Below are 26,066 nucleotides of genomic sequence, written 5' to 3' on the forward strand. Positions count from 1 at the left end.
AAGGAAATACGAAACGGAGGAAAAGGGCGTGGCGTGTTTCCATTTCCTGAGAGGTTCGACGTTGCATTGACGACACGGTCATCTCGCTTATACGAAGGGCCGCACGGCTACGCGACCTCGCGCTTTCGTCCGCCAGTCTATTACACGCATCAATACACACCTTTGACCTGGTGTCTGCTCTGACCTGCCTCGGAGGAGGGTAAAACAGCCGAAAAGTTAGTAGCAGTTCAGGCCGGACAAGCAACGCGCGAAACATACGAACTGGTACAGAATGGGCGTCAAGAAGCTAACGCGATGCCCCTACTACATACTTAATTGTTATGTTTTTCGACATTGGCATTTATTGGCACTTATCGTGGCATGTTTTCAGCAATAAACCCTTATGTTATCTGGACAACAAGAGACATGCTCACCGAGCCCTGCATATCAGTGGACAAGTCTCATAAAATGTAGTGACGCTTTTCACTGGCATAGAGTGAAACTTGTGGGCAGATGAGTTGTGCGTGTGCAGTGGGCTTGTGCGTTTGTATGCGTGTGGAGCGTTTATGTCGTGCAAGTTTCTGTCTACAGGTTTCACGCTGTCTGTTAGTGAGTGTACCAAAGTAGCTCGCGTCGAAGGACTTCGGGAATCCCCTTGTTAGCTGTGTCGAATAATATCTGCACGGAACTGAAATGGAGAGCACGTGAGTTGGTACGGAGGTCTTGTGTCTGCGCGTTCCCAGAATTGCGGGACACCCCCTCTAAAAGTTGGTTTACGTCCTGATCCCTCACGATGATAACTTGATGTGTTGTTGACTAAATGGTGTGGATGTCGGTACTTGCTTTCGCGTTCCCTGGGGGCTTAATCACTTGCATCAAGGGGCCAACAAGGGGCGGGGCTCTCGTTAACACGAACACGTGACACATTTCACGTCACGGGTGACGCGTATTTTTCGTTAACGGGACAAAGACGTAATCTCTTGCTCGCGTAACGACCAACGGTGTCGTATTCCTAACGAATGTGCTCACGTGCTCACAGGCTTCATCGCCTACATGGCTCAGATGTCTAACAAACTCGGCACTCGTGACTCGTGGCACTCGGCACTAGGCACTCGTGAACTCGAGCATGTGTTGTATCTAGTCTCCGTCCATCTAGTCCGTCCATCTAGTCTGAAGAAGAGCCTTCGCTCGAAACGTCACGGCCCATTTCTGTGCTCCCCTCTTCGGTACACCAGTTCCCCCCTTTTTTTCTCCACGTGTTGTATGACGCGCTCTTTTCGTTAACGCGACAGGGGCGTAATCTCTCTGTCCAGTAACGATCGAAGGGGATCGTTTGCCTTACGAGTGGGTCTACCCATTCGTTAGAATGTTAAACATCTTCGTTTGGAGATTTGCAGAAACAGAATTTCTACAGAAACGGATATGTATTGCTCCACGACTGTGTACAAAAGGACATCCTGTCCCTTTCTTGGTATTCACACCAGTGGTTTCATGAGGGCTGTGAGATATTCGCGAGAAGATGCAGATCAAGACGAGAAAGAAGACAAAGAAGTTACAACGACAAGCAATAGTCCAACCATAGACAAATCATTCGAGCTATCCAAACAACATTAAACAACCCCATTGGTCGAATTGGAAACGATTGCAGCCTCGTTGGCAGCTGTAGTTCGTTCAGGGCGATGACATCACAATACGTAAGGGCTCGTAACGAGCACGATAGCCTAAACGAAGAAGCTAAACGAGAAACAGAGATTGCGCCACAGCAGAGCGTCGATAAGGTTCCTCGTTTCGCTATTCCCAAACGACTCGCTGACGTTGAAGCTGCCAAAGGAAGATGGCGGAAGGGTTCTTCGCGTGGGCGATCACACAAGCCCTGGACGTGTCCTGGAACTGTGCCCCATGGACGTGATGGCGTCAGGATGCCTTTCAACTGGACGAGACAGATTTTTTAAAATTGTTCCGTCCGACAAGAAACGCTGCCCGCACCGTTTGTGAGGACTTGCGACCGTATACTTCACGCCGTCTTGATAGCTACGGGTGTTGTGATTAACAACAAAGGCGAAATGGATACCTATAGTAGTTTTCGCATTCTTCTCTTTAATGGTACATTGCTGACATAGTGTTGATGTTGTAATGAATGTGAAGAGCAAAGCATTCTGTACATTTCCTGAGGTAGATTGTCTTGAATAGTTCCATAACATTCTTTTGCTTCGCGGTGCTAACACGGAATTAAAACAGTCCAGTAACGTTCTGTTCAAGCTCACTAGAAAAACGTTTTATTGCACTGCGAATTTATTTTAAGTCTACTGTTTATGAAGCCTGACAGTAAGTCTTCGCGTTGTGCTTCCATGCTTGAAGGAAAAAAAATACATAAAGGTAATCAATTAAGTATATACGTTGAGGAGAAAGGGCAGCCTCCTCCTCCTTCTTTTGATACTCCTGATACCATTACGTCTTCCCTTTCTGGCCTCGGACTCCCATGTGCCCTAGAACTCAGCACACGTGTCACACTTAAGACCATTCTCACCCGACACCATCGTCAGGGCAGCAATATGATTTACAATTTTTGCGTAGTGCTCGACGATTATACTTACAGTGACATACTTTTTTGTTAATTATTTTTACACGACTAGCGAGCCATATATTGAGACGGGAAGAAAAGGAAGGTGATGAACGAGCATTGGAACGGAACGAGCATGGAGCATGTATAAGAGCACGAGAATGCGAGCTATCGGAACGAATGAAACAGTCCTATTGGTCGGAGAAAATGCAGCCTCGCTGCAAGCCAGCTCTTCGCTCAGGGCGGTGACATCACAACACGTGAGCGCTCGCAACGTGCACAATAACCACAGAGAAGAAGCTTCACGAGGAGCAGAGATTGTCATATTGTGACCACAGCAAAGCATCAATAAAGTTGCCCCTTGCGTTGCGTCACAGTTTATGGCCTGGGGACCTTATTATTGCCATACTGGCACTATGGCATAATGAATTCCTGTTCTGTTTTGCTTTAATTGCGGTAATACTGACCTCTCGCCTGTACGCTTAGTGAAAGGTAGACCACTTTTCTTTGCATGCCTTCCTTCTTCAACTACTTCACCACCTTCCGTCGTACTTGGCAAAGGAACGATAGTTGAGAAAGAATCTTTAATCCCTAGCTTTTCAAGAGGAAGGAGGTCGAAGTTCCTGTTTTTATTTATTTATTTATTTATTTTGTTTGTTTTATTTTTTGTTTGCTTGTTCATACCTAACATTGTGTTCGCACCTGCAGGCCGTCCCATGCCTTTTAATCCAAATGTCATAACAAGTGCTGCACGTGCCACATAGACTGCTTTGCACGTGTGTTTTAATCATTACAGTGCATATAGGACCAGTGGGAAAACATGTATTTTTTCCCGCTTCTCATTTATTACAAACTGTACTCTTCATGTGGGAGGAATGCTGTTGCGGACTAGTTGAAGTCTCTTATTTCGTATTATCAATAGCAAGCATATATTACGTTCACTGCAATTCGTAATAAAACGCATAAAACGCCCGCGAAAATTCCGGAACAATGTCGATTTCCAACAGAACACTGCACGGGCCACATTCTTAGACCCAGGCCCGGTCAGAGCACGGCTTCCTTTTGATTTACTTGGCCGGCCCGACGGCACCATACCTAGCCCTGGTACAGCCGAAGGCCGAAGTATTCAAGGTTTCCCGGCCCAGGTCCGGCCAGAGCCCGAAAAAATTATAGGTTACCCCGCGTAGTCGGCTGTAAAATTTGGCTGTGACTCACCAATAGTGGGGTAACACATGCTTGAGCCCAATATAGGTCCGATAATGTACGGTCTCGGACCCATGATGTCAAATCCAAGCCCATGCCAAGCCGGCAAACCCGGCCCGGCCGTGCTCGGCCTTTCGGGTACGCAAGAGCCCGTGCAATCCTGTACCGGCGTTTGTGTGACTTAACTCTTGGTGCGATGAAAGTGAAACAAAACTTTGACATGACGTCCGTTGATCCCTACCATCCTATCACCACTGCTTGCGATTACATCACTATTCCTTTTTGCCCGTATTCACCAAGCGACTTAAACCATTGCTTAGTGACGTCGGGTTTAGATCGATCACGTGGTCTCTCCGGCTGTAAAGACGTTGAACACAACGCATGCGTATTATTCACATTGTCATGAGATGGTTGAGGGGAGGGAGAAGGTAGCAGACGACAGAAGGACCGCGAAGAGGAAGGTTCCCGTTTGTTTTTTGGTTTATGAGGTAGATATAGAAAAGTTCAGGCGGCGCTGGCGCTGCTACAGGTGGTCGCGGGATGGTGTGTGGGTAGTCGACGGTTAAGCCTACCTCTGTGTTTGTTGATATGATCGTTAAAACAATGTACAAAGAGAGCGTTTGCCATGTTATTGAAGAGGCAGCAATACGTATTCTCGCGGAGGCGATCGTTGTGCTTTTGTCAGCGTTCGGTCGTCGATTGTGGTTGCGTATAACTGCGCCTCCATCGACCACCGCTTGTTTACCGTTCGTTGCGGCCTGCGTGGTGAATTGCAACGATCAAGAGAGCGTCTCGATCGCTGGGGCATACCATCAGCATGTTTTTACGCTTTCAAGCCTTATGTCATGTGCGCAACGTGTGTGCAGGTGCATCATCGCAGTAGGCTGACTGCAAGTAAACAGAAAGAACATTGATGCAAGGGTGACATTATCCTGCATCGAACTCCCACACGCATAACTTTTATAGTGTTATGATTTTAAGGAATTGACGTGGTACTTTGCAACGTGTCACAAATCTGCAACGCGTTAAAGCATCGCTTTGCTGGCTGAGTTTGTTCGGGCGTACGACCAGCCGCCGGCTCTAAAGCGAAACGCACCGCCTCCAAAATATTGTCGCCACCGGCGCGCGTACGCGGAAGATCTCTGATTGGCTGCGCAATATATGTATAAATATGTGGATGCTTATTGGTCTAAAAAACTGGCGTCAGTTTCCTTCGCGCTGATTGGGCGAGAGTCATTTGACTGAGGAGCGAGCACCCGAACGCGCGGACCGCTCAACGGAAGCAGTCGAACGGAGGAGAAAGAAAAACGACAGAGGAGGCATCGCCATCGCGGCTGTCCGGCCACGCGTGTTCTCTCGGACTGTAACCGTTGTGCACGCAGACGCTAGGGGGTAGTTTGAGGGTTTTGAATGCTTTAGATTTAGTGGCGAACTGCTAATATGAGAACGGAATGGCACATCCACCTCATCATCACAACAGCAGGAAGACGAACATGACATGGAATCCCTGCACCTCGAAAGGACGCAGAAATCGTCAGAGAGGAAGTCTTTCCGACGCACTGCAGGTGAACGGTAAGAAAAGTTTGATTACTTTTTTGTGACTGAAGGAAGTAATGCAGGTTTATCACGTTACGTGTATTACGTACAACATTTACGAGTCACTCGGTACGTTAGCGGCGTTTCATTGTGCAGTGCATAACGTAACATTCATCCGTAACATGTACGTTTCTGATATGCCGTTAATCAAATTATGTGTGGTTATGCTAGTTGCCCCTCATGCGCGTCGCAGTCGTTCATTCACTGTGATCTACGAACATTCGTGACAAATGCCTTGGTGTTCAAATAAGAAATCAAGATCGATTGCCTATCATAGCAGTGATTTTCGTGCAGAGTTACGGATCATCAATATATTTTTTGTTTTGTTTTAGTTCTGCCGCAGCCATCGGCAACAACGACGCACATAGCTCAGCATTCGCTTTTGAACTGCCGTTCGATGTCGAAGCACCTAAAGCTCCAGTGAAGCCTGTTACAAGACGTAAAAAGATATGTACTGTAGCTTTTTCGAGGCAGTTCCCGAGTACAAATAAAGTTGATTTGTCATACACCATCGCTTTTTGATTGTCTGCTTTGGGACAGCATGATCGTTGCTCTACAGCAAGACAGCAAGCGCCGAAGACAAACGGACGAGGCGGAGGGGTAGGGGGACGAGAGGAGAGACGAAAAACCCGAGGAGAGAAGGGAAAGGAGGGTGGGAAAGGAGGTCGGTCTGCGCATGCGCACTGGGCCCGAGCTTTTCTCCCGCGCTGGCCAGCGGAGACGCTGTGAGTGGCTCCTGGGGATCACGTGGTTTGGGCGCCCGCCATTTTCCCTGGACCATTGCGTAAACGGCAGCTTCCGGCGGATGGTACGACTCATGCGGAAAACGCACTGTGCTGTCCTGTTTACATCCGCATCCTGTTTGTATGTGTGTGTTTTAGCGCTGTTTTCGTCATGTTACCCAGGGTGTTCCTGCTTGTGAGTTGTGTGGAAGTCGCCAGTGTCGTGACCTCCTGTCGTTCTGTTAGTCCGGTGCTGTGGTTAATTGTGACCTCTTTTATCTGCATCTCTGCATATAACATATATTCTTGTACAAATCATTTGTTCATCTAACAAAGATTCATCATCACAATGTGACTGTCACTTGCTGGAACTTAACACAATGGGAATGTATACAGTTGTCTTATAGTCATATGTTGAACGCAATTGACATCACAGACGTCATAAATGCAAAAATAACAGGCCACACGTTAGTGCCATTACGATAGATATACGAGCCATACAGAGCTCGTTGTTTATTGAGACCAGATACACAAAATACAATCTTCTCTTTGGTGTTAAGATAGATAAAATATCTCGTAAAGAAGGAGGTCTTATTGGTCTCAATAATGGTGTTTCAACGGTGAAGCAAACATACAAGGCAAGCACACACAACAACAGCTGCAACATCAGCTACAAACAAGTCCGTGCTGCTATTTGCATTGTGCTTGCTCGTTCAAAATCATATATTATTGAGGAAACACTTTTACGCACCTGGTACAGAGACATACGTATTTTTCAGTGCTCATTCTTTATAAGCTCGTCTATTGACGTCATACTGGAATTGTAAACAATTTCACTTCCATTATCATTGCACCATTACATGCCAAACAACCACCACCACCAATGCATAAAAACTCCCCACAGCTGATGCCACGCTATATTACGCAGCTGAGCCTTTTAATTTAGGCTTCTTGTTCAGACAGAATTTTTATGATGACGCAGTTGCAGTTATCACTTGATTCTGACACAGGTCACTCAACTTTGACAGTAAAATGTCATAAGAGGCCCGTGTGACCTCTGCTTCTCCTTTGGCAAGGCGCTGAGAAGCACTGAGAAGCGCGACTGTACAATTGTGCAAATTAATTTAGTGAATGGTTATTTCAGCAGCTCTGTACAGCTTTCTTGAGAATTTTTTTAAAACTTTTCAGTCATGCTATAGTTCTCTGGCTGCTCCCAGCTGTCTAGGCTTTCCTGTATTGCAAACATCCTGAAATACAGATGGTAAAGCTCTGAAAAATTTGAGATGTGCCCCATGCATTTGTGTACTGTGTGGTTATACAGTTATAAACTGCATAGCTGCGTACTGTGAGATTGCGCTATTTTTTGAGAAACAACACCATGAAATATCGAAGCAAGGCACACCTAGAGGTGCTCATTCTAGCATGAATTATCGGTGTCACAGCAAGCAGCAGCACTGATCATTGTCTGCTAGCTTTCTGTATTAGTAGTACAATTAGGTGTCGTATGGTCGGGGGGATTAGTTTTAGGAACGTTTTATTGACCCCTGGGCCGACTTCACTCACGAATTTTTTCCTGCGCGCGGTTGGCGGCGCTCGGGTGGAGGGCCGCTAACGTGCTTACGGGTGGGCGGCGCGTGGCCGGAGGGCTACCCATGCGCTTATCGTCGCACATTTTTCGCCTGGGTCGACTTCACTCGCGATTTTTTTCTGCGCGCGGCGGACGACGCGTGGGCGGAGGGTTGTTTGCGTGCTTACCGGCGGGCGGAGGGCCGCGCGTGTGGTTATCGTTGCGCATTGTTCAGTCTGGACCGTCTCCATTCGCCATTTTTTTCGCCTGGGCCGACTTCAATCATAAGTTTTTTCCTCTACAACAGGTGTGCGGTGGGCGGTTTACATGCAATACAATACGATACACGTAAGAAAGATTATATTTGCTTATTACAGGTGTGATGCAATAGCATTGAAGAAGTGTCACACATCAAACACAATATTTTTTATTAATGGTAATCATGCACACAAGTTTTCAATGAATCAGAATTAAAATGGAGTAGCACATTTACTCAAAGAAGATATTCTTAATCAATACGATTACAATCAAAATTACAAGTTTTATTATAAATAGTCTAACATTCCTATATCTGAGCACCATCCTTGCAATAGTGCAGTTTTAATTGCAAGTTCTTATAGATGTACGTAATTTCAAGCACAATAGGGAAAGCTAAATTAAATATACCAACACGAGACAAATTTAATTAATCAGATTTTTTTGAAGTGATCGGCGGTCGGCAGATTGGCAGAGGGCCATGCATTCGTTTACCGTAGCCATTTTTCAATCTGGGCCGACTTCTTTGGCGATTTTTCTGTCGGGGCTGACTTCGTTCGCAATTCTTTTTTCAGGTGGCGCGTGAGTGGTTTACATGCAAGTAGGGACATGCGCACAATCATCCCAGCCAGACGATGATACCATCACACCTCGGCCGAGTTCATTCATAATCTTTTTTCACTACAACAGCTGCGCGATAGGTGGTTTACATGCAAGTGGAGACATGCAAGCTGGCAACCCTACCAAGCGACGGTGCCGTCGCACCTGGGCCGACTTCATTCATAATTTTTTCCGATACAACAGCCGTGCGGTGGGCGGTTTACATGCAAGTATAGACATGCACGCTGCCAACACAGCTAAGCAATGCTACTATCACACATGGGCCAGCTTCACAGGCATTTTTTTTATTACAACAGCCATGCGGTGGGCGGTTTACATCCAAGTATAGACATGCAAAGGATAGCTGTACACAAAAGTACAAGATAAAATATATTTATTAAAGCCAATAGTGGCAGGAATTATGTTGTGGCTCTGTGTGAAGGAGAAAAACCCAGCCAAAAAACATGAAACAGGAGAAACACAATGCAATACAGATAATAAAGAATATGATTACTTATTAGGGGTATTAATCAATAGCATTGAAGAGGTATCACACAAAGAATAAAACACAATATTTTGTATTAATGGTAATCATGCATACAAGTTTTCAATGAATCAGAATTAAGATGGAGTAGCACATTTAATCAAAGAAGATATTATTAATCAATATGATTGCAATCAAAATTACAAGTTTTATTATAAAAAGTCTAACATTTCTATATGTGAGCACCATCATTGCAATAGTGGAGTTTTAGTGACAAGTTCTGATAGATCTACGTAATTTCAAGCACAATAGGGAAGCTAAGTTGAATATTTCAACATGACACAATTAATCATGAGAGAACTGATATTCTGAGGCTGGAACAATGTAGAAGGGACAAATACATACAAAGCCTCAAATTGCCTAAGAAATTAACGATGAAAGATGAAAGTCACTGAAAAGGTTAGCCAGCTGTAGGACTTGAACCCACAGATAATCCGGTAATCCAGAAGATGTGGGTTCGAGTCCTACAGCTGGCTAACCTTTTCAGTGACTTTCATCTTTCATCGTTAATTTCTTAGGCAATTTGAGGCTTTGTATGTATTTGTCCATTCTATGTTGTTCCAGCCTCAGAACATCAGTTCTCTCATGTTCACCAATTGCCGCTTGCGCCAATCCCTGTCGTATGAATGTGTGTGTGAGTGAGCAAAAATGTAAGAGTGAAAGGAGGATGCGTGAGAGAGAGTGACTGGTTTGTCCCTTCAGATGATGCACCCTGGATGTCGCTGAGAAGGCATGTTAGCTTAGCTCAATTGGTAGAGCCCTGGACCGGTAATCCAGAAGATGTGATTTCAAGTCCTACAGCTGGCTAACCTTTTCAGTGACTTTCATCTTTCATCGTTCACAATTAATCAGTTTCTTATGAAGTGAATAGTGCACATGCAAGGAAATAATGAGAACCACGATCAATAGCTAGCACTAATAGAGAGCCAAACCTATGCAACATCCAACACATAAACAAGAGATACATCCAGGAAAATAATAATGAAACAATCTATCAAAACAAGAAACATTACAAATTTAATACTATGACTGACACGGAGTCAACGCTGAAGAACGGAGAAACACTCTAAATAGTGCATCATCCAACGTGTAAACAACAGATAATGCCGGAAAATCATAGTGAAACAATCTATCAAAACAAGAAACATTACAAATTTAATACTATGACTGACACAGAGTCAATGCTGAAGAACAGAGACACACTAAAAACGGTGCATCATCCAATGTGTAAACAACAGATACATGCAGGAAAATAATAGCGAAACAATCTATTAAAACAAGAAACATTACAAATTTAATACTGTGGCTAGCACAGATTTAACACTGAAGTACATCGAAACACTCTAAACGGCGCATCGTCCATCGTGTAAACAACAGACACATGCAGGAAAATAATAGCAAAACAATCTATCAAAACTACAAACATTACTTGAATACTCCAACACGACATAATTAATCAGTTTCTTATTAAGTGAATAGCGCACATGCAAGGAAATAACGAGAAACACAATCAACAGCCAGCACTAATAGAGAGCCAAACCCATGCATCATCCAACACGTAAAGAACAGATACATACTGGAAAATATTAACGAAACAATCTATCAAAACAAGAAACATTACAAATTTAATAACTTGAAATGGAAATAACCTATCATTTGAACTATCATAAAATCATACTTAGTAGTATAGATCCGGGGCACACAGCAGCCACTTTTTCTATTCCGGTTCTAGGAATTTGTAATCCAATGCCAGCCAATTCTAATCCAGGTCAAGCCACTTCTAGTTCCTCTAGTTGGTCGGTCAGAGCTCCGCCCTTTCACGCTGATTCTCTATCCAGGCTCCACCCCTTCACAGTGATCCATAGAATGCCTACTTGATTGGCTGCCCTTCATTGCCACCCGGTCAACTGATTTGCTCATAGGCACCAAAATGGTCACTTCCATTCATTTCTAAACCTAGTGGTTTGCTCAGGACAGTCTCTTCTATTCATTTCTAAGTCTGCTCATAGGCCCCCAAATTGCTCACCTCTCTATTGATCCAGGGATTCAATTTCTGAACCTAGTGATTGGCTCAGGATCCTATTGGCTACCTTTCATATATGCTCAATATACTGATTGTTGAATTCCACTCACACGTTACTCGCTGATATGCTTTCAAGTGCTTACTGGTTCATAATTTCAATTGCAATATAGACAACCACTCGTGGATCAATTCAGGTACATCTGTCCTCCTCTCAGTGTTAGTGTACTAAAAAGTCATTCAGTGTTTGTTGTACACCCCTCGCTGAACACATCGTTCACATCCATGGTTTACCGGTGTATCTCATGATTGTTTTTACAAAACTCCGTGCTCGTGCGTCGCAGATGACTGCAGTGAGCTTCACCAGAGGATGGTTCCTTGATAATGCAGGCCATATCTACCTTTATGTAGCCCGAGTCATCCATTCCTTTTCCACAATAAACACTCTCGGGAAAGGGCTCGCCGTTTTACAGCGTCAGCTATATTTTGAAGACTTCCCCGAGATGGCATCGGCGTCATTGGCATTCACATGTCCGCGCAAATCTCTTATCGCATGTGCTCTCAACGCTGGGAGTAAGGTGGAGAATCCCGCCAGTTTACAACCGCTATCGATGGAAGGTGAAGCAAAGTGAGGAAAGTGAGCAAAAAAAAGAAAAAGTATGTCAGTTTTACAGCGTCAGCATCCGCAACTTTATTGTATATATGTACTCGCATGCACAAGCTTCTCGTTGTCGGAAACTTCAACCAGGACGTTTCACTGGCCAAGAACACCACCGTTTCCTGGGTGATATGTCCGAGCAACTGGACCTTCCGCTTTGCACGGGCATTTGTCAACCCATAACTAGACATGGCTCATGCATAGACTTGGTGTCCCAGAACCTCGTTCAGGACCAGGGCTCGGAACCATTATTTTTTGGAGTTCGGTTCAAGTTTCAGTTCAAGGTTATCGGTTCGGTTCGGGTTCAGCGCAGCCTAAATAATGGTTTATGTCTGCTGTACTAATCAGCAGAGTGCAAGGTAAATCACTACTGTAACTAAGTTTCTTTTGTTAGTGACTTGTACTAGAGTCCCGGGTTGTCGGATTTATTCGAAAAAATCCAAAAAACACACAGCCCGGTAAAATTTTAAGCAATTTGGAGTAATCCGAAAAACTCCTCTTGGCAGATGTTTCTTTTTTTTCTGATAACCGTGTTATTGTTCTTAGCCTCCTGTTGTGTCCTGGGTTTCTTCTGTCCTTGGATACCATCCCTGCCGGAATATAATGGTCTCCGTGACCTAGCGTTTTCTTCCGCTGTCATACCGGCCACTTTGAGGATTCACAGCCCGGGTTTTTCCCCAGTCTTTTTCTCTATTTCGTTGTCCTACATTGACCTAAGCACTAAAATGAGCATCGAACCGAGGTCATACGGCAACTAGTTGCAGTGCTGACGGGAAGATGGGACACAAAAGACAGCTGCACTGAGACTACGTCAAGGAGTACTCTGATTTCGAGGAGTTCGCATCGTCCAGAGATCTCAATGTAGAGTTTGTGGTATGCTATACCGGTGACTACAGTACACGGAAAGGGTGCATTTGGAATCGTGGAACACTTCAGTGTGCGTAGCACGAAATGTATTCTTAAGCCTATATCCCTTTAGTGTTGCGTTTTCGTTGCACAACCGTGCGCCGTCAAGTTTTCTCCAAATTTCGCATATTAACTGAGCTGTAAACCATACATTCCGAAAAACTTCGTCCTTCGAAAAACCAATAAACTCCGAAAAGTATCATTCGGTAAAGCCTGGAAATAAAACCCGGAACCCTACTTGTAACTTAACTCTGTACTTTTACGCCCTTGTAACTTTCAGAGGGACTCGTTTCTTTTTCAGGTAACTTTATCAAAGTAACTAAGTAAGTAAGTAAGTTACATGTTACTTTTAATTCTTTTTTCACTCACGTATACTTATTTTCTTGCTTTCTCTCCGGTTCTTTCAAGGCATTTTAGGCCATAAAACGTTATATTTAATCAATGATTGTATTCTACTCGGGAAGTAAGAGCCGCTGCCATTGAAATGAAGCTGAACCATTGTGCACCCACAGGGACTAAGATGCAAAGCGTTCGCATTGTTGGGCGTAAACGAAAACGATCGCAGCGTGTTGCGCTCCTCCGCAGGCAGCTGATCGTTGAACGCAACTGCTCACATGCCCAGCAGCTGTGTAGTGCTATTTTGTGTTCGAAGTAACTTGGAAGTAACTCGTTCTTTTTTCTAAGGAACTGCGGGTTACATTTCAGGCTGAAGAACTTGGATATTACCTTAGTTACGTTTTTCATGTGGTAACTTAACTCGTAACGAGTTTTTTTTTACGGGTACCTTCTCTATCTATGCTAATTAGTGTATCACATGTGAGAAGTAATACCAGGTTCCGGCGACGGCTTGCCCCTCATTCCTACATCTTACTCCCTCGACAGAGAACCATGCAGTTCACAGAAGATAATCCTATACTGTACTGAAAAGTGCTGAGAAATGTGCACAGCGTACCATTGAACTTCATTGCAAAAGGCTATCGCCAATTTCTCAAGAAAAAAGGAAGAAAGCGGTCATGTGGTAAATAGGAGTGTCTCAGAGTCCCATGCACAGGCCAGCACGCTCCCCGCTGAAAAGAAGGCGGGAGGCCGCTCCTGTGTTCCGTTCATCCATGCTCTGGACCACACGCAAGCCAGTTTCCCTTCATCGCTAGAGGTCTGCGTTGCTTGTGGATGTCACTGTGAACTATTAAAATTTACACCGCCTTCACACTGCGGTGCTGAATGAAAGGAAGCCGCCGAGGCAATAATACAAAATGTAGCTGTCTTGTAGCACATCTTTTTTTACACCTCGAATTACAAAAGTTACAGGGATGTCGTGAACCTTTTGGAGGTGAAGCTGTAGGAGGTGCATCGACTAACCAGTTCTTAGTTTATTTATTTGTCTGTTCTATAAATTCGACAAGATTCCGAGCGATGCAGGGAGCTTATGCACGACAGTCGAGTGAGAAAGTATAGACGTTTTTACCATCTCGCGAACCGGTTACCGCATCATATTTTTTTCGGTTCAGTTCCGGTTTGTTCAAGGAGGGAGAAAAAATGTGTACGGTTCGGTTCGGGTTCGGTTTGGCAACGGTGCAATCGGTGACAAAAGGTGCCACCTTTTTGTGTTAGTAAAGTTGGAAGTGACGCTTGTCCTGTCTGTTCCTCCGTCCCTTTGTCTTTTGCGTCGTTTTACTTCATTATGCATTCGCACCAACTAGCCCAATTGCTCATCATGTTGGAAGTGGAAGCCCGTGCGGCCCGTCTCGCTGCAGATGCTGTCTTGCACTAGTGTTGTGTAGGGTCGCGTCAAGGGTTGTGTAGCGTTTGCGAAGGGGGTCCCCAAGGATTTTGAAGTGTTAATGGTAGCGCATTTCCGTCGGATCCCACCAATTGATCGACCACGATCTCTTAATTTGTGAGCCGCTTCACGCCCCCCCCTATTCCTGTGTCGTGATCCACAGTTTGGGAGCCACTAGTGTACCTAATAGCTTTGGTCGACAAATAATGTTTTTGAACAAGTGGATGCATTAATGATGGAGTTACGCCGCCATCTAAACGGTGAGCCGTTCTGTTACCCCCCACGTGAGTGTCTCCTGTCCGTTTCTTATGTTATCTTAGTGCTTCTTCGTACCTTTAAAGACAGCATGACTGGATAGTATCATTTCCTTTTGTGGGCTTACATAAACTATGAGGGAGGGGAGAGTATGTTTCAAATATCCTATGTCATGTAAATTATGTTTTATTTCAGAATAATTATAATATTCTAAATTCTGATCATGTCACCTCATATCCGTGTAAGTACCGATTGCTTATCATCACTTTCAGCATATCGGCAAGAAAATGTAATACCTCAGTAGTTCTGTCTAGCTGCTGTTACTCACATATTAATAGATTGTGCTACACCCTTGCATTGTACAGTGGTCACCATAGTTGAATGACGTCTCCCTATATATAAGAGCAACTGCAGGAAGCAGCACCCATGGGAGAAACCCTGCATCGTTGTTATGATGTGATTGCGAAGATGAAATACTTATAGTGTTGTCAGCTTGCTGCTGCATTCCCATGCAGCAGCAAGCCAACGACACTATAAGTGCTCATGCGGGATTTCTTCCCAGCGTAAACATGCATGGATTTTGTATTGCAGTTGAGTGCACCATTACAGCGGATATAGCAGATGTTCCAAACTGTAGTAGCACAAATGATAGCTAAACAGCAGTACTTCTTTAGTGTATTGCTCGTGCAGAGTTTGTTCCTGCCTTAAACATGCAGTGTTTCTTTTGCTGCACTTGATGGCACCATTACAGCAAATACATTCGACGTTCTGGACTCAAGTAGGAGGAATGGTAAATTGATCATACTCTATTCCATCACACTATTGCGCATGTAGCGTTTGCTCCTGGTATAAAAACTATTTTGCTTTTCTGACTGCAGTTGATGGCACCAACACAGCGCATAGAGCTGATATTGCGACTTGTGGTGCCATGAGTGGCAAGTGCTGAACGTGGTGCATACCCAGGGAACACATGGTAGTCAACTAGACGTCCAGACCTGTTCTAGCCCTAGACTTTAGGGATAGTGCCCAAACTAGACGTTGCATAGACGTCTAAAAGTCTTACCGTTATTTAGACGTCTAAAATTAGTGATTTACTAGACATCTTGTAGACATTTAGTAATTGACGTCTAATTGTAGACGTCTTGTACCTGGCCTTGTATATACCACATATTAGAAATCATCAAGATTTTTGTTTTATTAGCTTTTTAAGAGGTGTGAACACATTCACACATCAAATACAGTCACTATATTATAAGAGGTGATTCTAAGCTTAGCTTTCAGGCTTACAAAACTGAAGTTCAATTGTTACAAAACATATGCAGGAAACTGAATTACTTGATGGCAGAGTTAACATAATTGTGGTGTTCAAGTTGTCCGTGAACCGGCCCTGGTGACTGAGTCTGTTCGCCTTCTGATCCCGAGATCGCTGGTTCGAACCCGGCCAAAAACAGCAGCAACTTAGTGCCAGGATACAGGTTGCTTAGACATGCCATCTTCCACAAGGAACATTAAATACGGTGTGTTGTGTGGTGAGCTTTCATTGCACATTTAAGGACACTCAGGTGGGCAATCCACAGACCAACTGCTGTGGCGTCGCTCATGATCTCAGTTGTCTCGCAATGTAAACCCCAATTGTTATTAAGTCTTCCATGCTGGTATTTGTCCACAAGAGTCGTCACAAGAAATCCAAAAAATGTAGCCAAATGCAGAAAGAGAACTGGAATTAGGAGGGCCATCCAAAAATAAGTTTCCCGATATTTGTTATTTAAAGGAAACACCACTAGGACAAACTGAATGGTGTAGTAGTTGGGTGTGATATCCCGGCACTGCAGATGTTGGTTAGTGGAGTGCCGTTCACCTATGTGTCACGCATTCAAGCATGGATGTAATATTTCCGAGTACGTCTGACTATCCTAGTACGGAAGAGTTATCCTATTTTTCGTTAAAGAATAAAAGAGTGAAAGAGTACTTTAGAGAATATCCACTGACAGTTAACACCTGTTTATACAAAACACTTTACAGACATTGAAATGGTGTGTCCTCTATACAGAGTCGTGAAAATCTGCACAGTGAACAGTACAGTGGGAGATCAGCTATAACACCACGAAACGACGTTTCTTTTCTGAAATTCCGAGAATTGTTAACGGAGACTGGCGGGTCACTGGTACTGCACTCTGATACTAATGGGAACAAATTTCCTTCAGCATGGTCAACGAAAGTTATGCGAGATGGGGGCCACATTTGCTCGGTAACGTTCGTAAGGAGCAACGAATGAATGCAGCTTGCATTTTCCTTCAATGGTATCAAGACGGTCAAGATGAATTTCTTGGAACAATTATTATTATTAATGAAACGTGGGTGCACTATGCAAGTGCTGAGACAAAATACCATAGGAAGACATGATGGGTGCCCAGTGAAAGCATTCTGAAGGAGGTCAAACTCGCGTTTTCGTCTGGAAAGGCTATGCCGACAGTGTTTTAGGACTATCGTTGTGTGCAACTTGTAGATTACCTAACACGCACAATGACAGTAAATGCAGATGTACTGCGAGATCCTGGGAAAGCGTCAAACTACAATGAAACAAAAACGCACAGGACTTGGAAGGGTGTAGTACAACCACGTCAACGCTGTCTGCACTCGTCTTGAAAGACTCGGGATTTGTTCCAGAAATTCATCTGGAAATTTGCCAAAGAGAGAAAAAGTACACACGCGAGCTGGTACAACGTTGAAGTAGGAAGCATCACCTTGAGCGTGAGGAGAATGAAGTATACAGGAGACACACAAACGTGAGTTTCCTTTTCGTGAGCTTCCTGTATACTTCGTTCTCCTCGTGCTCAAGGTGATGATTCCTACTTCAATGAAAATTTGCCCAATCTGCTGTTCCATCTTCCTCTCAAAGCACCCCTCGGCAGTCACCAATTCGAAAGTGATCATGAAACACAAGTTGATCAGGTGAAATGCAAAGTGAATGCCTCACTTTGTAAACAGGGCATAGCATGGCACAGACAACCTATTGAATACTTGGTATCACAGTATCAAAAACGTTCAGCTAAATAAGGTGACTGTACTAGGGAATAAAGTTGAGCTCTAATCTGTACATAATTTTTTTCAATGTTGTGCTATAGGTTTATTATTTTGATCACAGCAGAGGAACTTTTGTTGGATGATCCTCATACATGAAGGAAATTCTTTATTCTCTTACTTTCCATCACACGTGTGTGGAGCAGCAAGTACAATCTGTTTGCAAATGATCATACTGAGGTAATAAAACTGGACTCTGCAACAACCTTCAGAAACTATGCAAGGAATGGACCACATTAACTTTGTCCAATTATATTATGACCAAATGGATAGTATGTAGTCTTTCATGCTATGTGAGTTGTATGCCCATATATTGTAACAAAAGATCAGTCAGATGAAGGCAGTATGACTGAGGTACGTAGATAATTTAAATAATGTCCTTACATATGATGATCCGAGTGTTTTGGCTCAATGACATGCATATACACTGACAGCATCCACAACTAGAAGACATTACCAGAATCTAAGTGCTGTGAAGTAATATTTTATTTTACTGAGTATGTATCTTTTTTTCTTAACGAAAGCCCGCATTTGTTCGGAGCAATGTTTCTTGAACTATCGTTCCTGATGGCGTTACCGTTGCTGGTAAATGTAAATTTTGTACGTTAGTAACTCCCCTGCACCAACACCTTATTGGTGTTGGTGCAGGAGTTGGTGCAGTGTAGCACCAACAGCTACACCAACTTAAAGAAATCAGCAACTAAATTATTGAATCACTGAAACGTCAATAAAAAAGACGACGACTCTGACGAATCGTGCAGCGCAGCACTATAAACCATAGCTCCACAAACACAGAAGCACTTTGCACGTACTGTAGGCAGCAGATAGCAGATGTTTGTTTACTGCACATAACATTTTCCCACAAGCTACACAGCTGCAGCAGTAAAATGGAATCTGACGTGACTCAGGGATTTCAGGACCCTTCAAAAAAATCTTGAGACTGCCCATGGTATCTTTTTGAAACCGCTGAACAGGCAATGCGCTACATATTAGGCACACCTGTAGCTCAGTAGCAAAGGCACTCATAAAATGTTTGCAAAAAGAACAGCGATTTTCAACACATACACATCACAATACGACACTCGTCGCTGCAACAACGATGGCGATTGCATAATGATGATGATGTTGGTGTCACTTCCGCTGGATTGGCATATGTGTTATTTAACATTTAACCTCCACCACCCAATTATAATGAACGGCCACGGAAATTAAAGGTATTACAAAAAATAAGTACTCAATAAGCACGAGCTAAAGCAATGACAATGACGTCTGCCCGTCTACCCAATCACCATCCATCATCCACCCATCCAACCAGTTCGAACCAGTTCAGTTTTAACGGTTGAAACTTCAAACTTTCCGGACGCGCAACGGGTAGCAGATGGGGTCTTCGCGGCTGCATTCCACTGGTTGTTATACGAAAATCTTTCGAAGTTCTAATCTCCCGCGCGTTTTGTCTTGCAATTTTTGAGCATAGCGAGAACGTACGCCGTACTGTCCAGTGATAAAAGCTGTTGAGCGTAGCACCAGAGTACTGTGGTGGACAACGTTTCTTTGTTCTCTGGCTTTCAAGTTTAAGGGGTGAGTTCACTCTTCATTAAAGTATGTGCCTGTTTCTGTGCACCAAATCGCATATAGTAGAGATGCGTGGCATAATATCGGAATATCGTTTCCTTTATTTCGGCTTCGTATCACGGATTGAAGCATATTGGAAGTGTGGGTTGACCTGACTGCACTTGCATTCAAAGTAGTGATTAACGTTGTAAGTTCGGCAGTACAACGTTTCGTTAAGTGCCTTGGTTCGTCTTGGTGCTAAAACAAATACGGTATCACTAATTAACCATCGAGATTAACGAGTTTTCGATGACTGTTGAAGTCTTGAGTAAACGAAAGTCGACAGCTACGGTTTGCAGGGCGGACATGCCGGAACATAAATGCTGGTTAGTACATTGTCATGTCAGCCCGACTTCGGTTGTTGCATTTTTCGCTGGTAGTGAAACTACACACTGAAAATTTTGCGCAAGTACTTTTGTTTGCATATCATGGTTTCATAGCAACTGGGTTTTTCTTTTTATAGGTGCTTGGACTATCTTGCATCGGTGGATATGAAAATAGTGGTAACCTACCCTACGAAACAGCTATTTGCACATAAGCTTAACAGTTCCCTGTGAGGTGAGAGGAAGCAGTTGTCACTGACGTGTGACTGTGTTGTCCTCCAATGTTCCTGATGTTCGATGTGCCCCCTAATCCTACTCTGGAGGGAGCCTCTTTAAATTTTTTGTCAACAAAGTATTGCAAATATAGTTGGTGGAAGACTCTAACTGCTTTCCATTTACATGGTTGTCTTGTGGTTAACGAAATCGAACTTTTTTTCAGATGCTGTGAAAGTCAGCAGGGAAGTGCGATGTAGAAGAAATGACTGCCAGAAGCTTGCTAAGGAACCGCACAACCTGTGTGGGCAGCAGACAAAATATTCATCAAACGGTACAAAACTAGTATTTTTGTGCTTGGTCGTTTTGAGACATCCTTGGTATTGTATTGAGAACAGCGTGACTATGTCATTCCGTCTTACTTCACCCAAACAGCTACCGGGTAGTAGTGCAAGATTTGAGTTCCTAAAAGGTTCATTCACTGAAGTCACCTCAGCACCATACTGTAGGTCCCTCAATGTTTAGTCCTTGCATTTGTTCACTGCATTATGCTTTTTAGGTGACTATTAACACAAAAAATATGGAAATTGCTCAGACATTCTACAAATCACAGAGCAACAAGTTTTAAACACCAGATATACGGTGAGTATAATATGGGTAACAGCTTGACTGAAATCTACAATAAGGCTGGTGGCAGCAAATCTGCCTGCTAGCGACAGTGGCAGTCTCCTGCGGATGACGTCATGTGAATAAACTTGTATGCTACTTGTACGTACTTATAATATTTGACGTGGTGATACAGCTCTTGCTTTGTATTGTCTTTTATAATATACACAGTGTTTATTTTTATCCTGTACAGAAGTTTTGCACCAAAGTTATGAGAGCAGCACAGATGTTGTTTTAGCGTAATGGAGTGATGGAAGTGCTGCGCCAATCATGGAGTGCTTAGCAGTCGCCTGCTCGACCAGGTAAGGTCATGTGTCACGAGAAAACGCCTGTCACATTGATGTACTTTCACAGCGACAGCTGTTACATCCTCATTTCCCTGAGATCCTGGCAGCGTCCGCTAGAGCCCTGCCCAGATAAGATTTCTAGCATCCGCGTACACGTTATCCGATCCGCACCGTTGCATACACAACCGTTTAGATCCGCAAGTTTTGAAGGACGCGTAAACACAGCCGGAAGAATGTTGGTATAATTTCGGATGCCTCCATGCTCTCATGGAAGGACTCATGGCGACAAGCAAAGGTAAACCTTTCAACAAACGCGATATGGAGAGACTTCTGGAACACTTCCTCACCGGTGCTCGTGTAGACGCCAAAATGCCTTCTCTTCCGTCTTGGCCGTGCATGTCAAAGGTGAACCCCAGCATGCGCTCGCTGTCGGTGCGCAATACAAATAAATTGCTAGTAGAAAAATTACAGCATGCGGTATATCTGCATCCGACCTCGAGCCATCCGATCCGCACACCGCAGAAAGTGATAAATTCTCATCCGAATCCGCAAGTATCTTACGGATATCCGCTTCCATCCGCTGATGGTGCAGGGTTCTAGCGTCCACATCAGTTAGTGACGCGCAAACAGATTTTCAGCTGTTGCTGCAATTTGTGTTGTGTAGCTGTAACAGTTCTGTGATTTTTGTACGTGCAGCTTCTTTTCTTTGTGTCTCTGATCAGTGTTGATACAGCTTTTGCTGTTATGTGGCCAGACAAGCATCCCGTGAAAGAGTGCGCATAGCCACTAAACAAACTAGTTAGAACTAGCAGGCTACATAATGCTTTCTGACATGTTTTGTTCTATTTTCTAGCCACAGTGAGTCATTGGAGGCAGTGCTGCAGCACCAACAATCACTCGTTGGAAGAAAGGAATGAGGTGGTCATCAACACCCTGCTGCCAGTTCAACACTCCTCAGTCAAAACACAAGACGCCTGCTTGGCGGCAAAGTCAATCCAGTTTTAGACAAGAGTTTTGTACCGTAGACTTCGTGTGTGGTTTACTGCGAATAAATGTTTATGCTGAGATCCGTGTTGCTATCAATTATATCACATTTCTGCATGAATGCATGCCAGGACGGTAGCAGGACTAGTCATGGTCTAAAGTAGGTCTAAAGGTGGCTAAAGTAAGGTACAGGAAATGTATAACCCTAGACCTGTCGCCTGAATGGAGGGATAAAATTGGTCTAGCTGTAGACTTCATGTCTAATACATGGTTAAGTGTCTGACCCTGTTCCAGACATCCAGGTCAAAAGAGTGTCTAAGTCACGGCTAGGTACATAGACATCGGATGTCTAGGGCTAGATGGCTAGGTGGCGTAACGTTAGACGTGTTATTTGACGTCTAGTGGAGGGATACTAGACATTTGGTCTAATTGCCTAGACATTCTATAGACATTCCTTATCTCTTTTTTTAGACGTCATTTCGACGTTTACTAGCCCACCATGTGCTCCCTGGGTAGTTATGTAAATTAAATACTTTTTGTGTTAGTTGTAGTTGCAGGCTTTCACTCAAAATGCCTCAAGGTGCTTCTGGAAAGCCGTATGCGCTATACATGAACCGCATTGCAGCATTGGAAAGTGGCCAGATGCCCTGACAACAAGTGCACAACATATTGGCTGAAGGCACAGTGGTGCTTGAACAGCCACTGGCTTCCATGGAAGACCTTGAGCACGTAGAAAGGAATCTGCAAGAGGTCCCCAATAAAGTTGCATTCATAAGTTTTGTGCCGGTGGCTGCATTTTCATGGCATATACTTTATTGATGGTATTGCTTTCCTGTCCGTACAGGTACATCGTCTTCCACTCTTTAGTGGAGGCGACATCAGAGAAGTGGTGAAAATCGTAAGAAATAGGGCAATGAAAAATGATTTGCAGTGGCAGTTTAGCGTAGAAGGGCGCTGCGGGAAATATGCATTCAAGAAACTGTTGCTGTGCAGTATGATAATTGGTAAGTTCAGACAACCTTTTATGGTGCAAATGCCGAAAACCGTAATGTTTAATTCCACACCAGTAACCACCATCTCTATGCGCCTGAAATGCAGAAACAGGCGAAAGGACAGGAACAATTTGAGGCTGATTTTTGTGGGTCCATCACCGTCTGTCTTCGCCCCTGACGACGAAGCCGGTGCTGCCTTGTTCAGTAACGTTTATTCCTTCAAAGTGCGGTACAACGTAAAATCAGTACGAACCTGGCATTTCTTAGCCAGTACTTGTTCATCTTCGTTTAGCAAAAAGATAAGTAACTCTGCTGGTAAGCATCCACACGTAGACAAGCCAGTAAGCTTCTTCACCCTGATGCTGCAAGCCTTTTTGCTGTTTCTGTTTATTCTGTTTCTAACCTTGAGTTGCATTGATATGCAATTTATTGCAGCTGCCGTATACAAAGGCGTCTCTCGGCGCTACAAGTAACCGTGACAGAAGCAGAGGGGTATGTCCGGCGTTCGGAAAGAACCAATCAGGATCATGCGACCGGGATAGATGGGAGAAAACGCAGGATAAACGATGAATGAATAAGTATTCTACTGTACACACAAAACGTTGATGATATTTTCTCTAACGTATCACGTTTGAGAAGAGCACGCGTATCTTGACTGAACTGAGTGTACATGATGGAGAAATGCAGTTTTGTCACATATCAACATCATGTGTCAATTACTGAATCACTGGGAATTTATTGACCATTCAGTGGTATTTCCACGTCGGACCAAGCATGGCACATTCATTGGCTCGATATCGGACCGCTTTGCACAGCCAATGTCGGACCAATATTGCACCGTTATCGGTCCGGTGATTGCGTGCTGCCTGGGTTACAAGTGTAGAGCTTCCACAGACATAGAGACATAACCCGACTAAAGATTGCTTCGCAGAGGTTGTGCACGCTGGCGGAGAGAAAGGTAACCGCAACTACTAGACTATACTTCGTTTTGCCTTACAGTGCACCGTTTTCCTTTGAACCGTCTATTGATTAGTCTATAATGTACGCCTAATCATACATCTTGTGTTTGTGAAATAATAAAATCCATGTTTGCTATGATCCGTAATCATGAGCTTCACCGCGCAGTGATGGGTCCATTAATTAATTTTTCTCTTATAATGACCCTTTACCCTGAACTGACACTGAATACACGAGCCCCATTGAGGGCGAGGTGTCAAATTTCTTCCATGGTACTAAACTGCTACATCCACGACAGAAGTCGAACTCGTAAACTTCGTATCTTTAGAGAAACACTTTACAAAACTATCAAGCTTGCTGTCAAGGTGTCTTCCCCAAGCTCAAGCATTTCTTATAATGAATTTCATGTACCAGGTCGCCTCAGTTTATTCTATCGTATCTGATAAATACACATTATTTCATGCTTTTGTGGTCGTATTTGTCTCGCTCTACTTTGTTTCTCAGGCTCAATAACTTTTTGCAACGAACACTTCCCACCATCTACCTTGCTACACATATTACGTGGTGATAAATAAAACCGAATCATATCTTCGCAGCATGGATGAATGCGAGGCTGTCTGCGACCGCATCGCCATCATGGTTGCAGGTCGGCTTCAATGTCTAGGGTCTCTTCAACACCTCAAGCAGAAAATGGGGCAGGGATACACCTTGACCTTCAAGATGGCATTCAAAGACGAACTTCAACGGCCAGCATTTGAAACAGCCGTGCATAACGCATTCCCTGGAATCAAACAGACAGAGTATCATCAGGTAACCACTTCAACGTACATGATGAGACAATTGGACACAGAATGAACTATAGGTGTGGTGCATTCAGCAAAAGATGAGACAGTACTCAAAGTTGAGCAAGTTGCTTTTTCATGTCAATGGAATTAGTCGAGGCTCTGTATTTAAAGTCAGTGCTTAGAGTACTATGGTTGATAGTTTTGAATTATCTGAGTGAGACATCTCTAAAATCCGAAATGAGCTACATTACAGACGAAGTCTCTTTACGGCCAATAATGGTTTAATCCCCAAGTGTCTCACTGCGTCCAAAATCTAGTGCGGCAAAAGGTGCCTTATTACAGTCAAATGTAAGTCTCATTTCGACCAAAGATGTGTCATTACGCCAAGAAGAAAAAAGAAGCATCCGCATTCTTAGCGGTCGCTGTGTTGTATGCTTCCCAATATGTCTCTGGGGCGGGTGTGCCCGATCACTTGGGTCGCGCACGATGGTTCATGTACACTACGTGACAATGTTTCATGTATCCCTCGTGAAAAATGTGTTCGTTCCCACACTGTGCCGCACGATATTTGTGTTTGTTGTGTTCTGTTATTTGTGTTTGTTTGTCACCAGCTTGTTGGAAGCGCAAGTAGGGGAACAACACGTGGTTTGTCACCACGCGAGGAGTCACGACATCCCCTTTACGCGATTATGCGATCGAAAATAAAAATTCTAGAACCGTGCACACTTCCCCATGCAAATTCACCAGCTTCGCAAGACACCATGTTCATGTATCCACATATGATCACAGTGTCATGTGAAATGATGTTTAGGAATGAAAAAAAAAAGCCAATTAACCTGTAATCCAGTGCCTCATAAATTTACTTCGATATTCTGGCTGCTACCATGGAATGCAATGCACCATCGAGAAGTTGCGTTTCGCCATTCTCACTGCTCTCTCCTTAACTCTTTAATTAGGTGATTTAGCGCAAAAGCGAGGTAACAGAACGGGAGATAGTCCCCGTTGAAAGCCATTCCATGCTCAATGGACTACAAATGACCATCAAAAAACAAATCCCGATTAAGACGTTGCGCGACTGGCGCGAAAGGTTTTGGTGTGTGCAACCTGTATGCAAGAAAAAAAAACTCACATAAACATGGCTCCGCGCGTTCACCCTTAACTCCCCACTCCGTGTATAACGAGAGGGAGAAGGGGTGGTGCCACGCACCGATGACATTACGGGGGCAACTCGTTCTGGTTCGCTGGTCAGTGGGGGTCAGCGCCCTGTCCCTTTGCCGCCGTAAACCAGTTTTGCCAGTTCCCCGGGAGATTTGGGGATAGAAGGAGCGGCCGCGCCCCATTGCAGGATACTACAGAACATCTTAAAAAATATCTCTTATGAGATTCTGAGAGAATTTATGTGTGATAATTGTACATTCTCATTAGGACTTTCTCACACAGTTTCTCACAAAGCAGTCTCTCAGAATTGCCCCACCCCCAGTTTCTTACAGGAATCTTACAGGATTTCCTTTAGACTTTCTTA

General features: G+C 44.0%; 1 protein-coding gene and 1 long non-coding RNA gene across 3 annotated transcripts in view; both read left to right on the forward strand.

Moving 5' to 3' along the window:
- Window positions 1-26,066, forward strand: part of LOC135378604 (phospholipid-transporting ATPase ABCA3-like) — a 324,578-nt gene that overhangs the window by 295,209 nt on the left and 3,303 nt on the right. For both annotated transcript variants that reach the window (XM_064611676.1, XM_064611677.1), the window contains one exon: window positions 24,356-24,569. In XM_064611676.1, the coding sequence (XP_064467746.1) occupies window positions 24,356-24,569 (214 nt within the window). The remainder of the gene's footprint in view (window positions 1-24,355; window positions 24,570-26,066) is intronic.
- LOC135369120 (uncharacterized) lies at window positions 19,246-21,893 on the forward strand. The gene is made up of 5 exons (XR_010414934.1): window positions 19,246-19,304; window positions 19,801-19,895; window positions 20,100-20,207; window positions 20,733-20,841; window positions 21,680-21,893. It is a non-coding gene; the product is annotated as an uncharacterized LOC135369120 (long non-coding RNA).

The sequence above is a fragment of the Ornithodoros turicata genome, chromosome 1, assembly GCF_037126465.1.
Source record: "Ornithodoros turicata isolate Travis chromosome 1, ASM3712646v1, whole genome shotgun sequence".
Classification (NCBI taxonomy): domain Eukaryota; kingdom Metazoa; phylum Arthropoda; class Arachnida; order Ixodida; family Argasidae; genus Ornithodoros; species Ornithodoros turicata.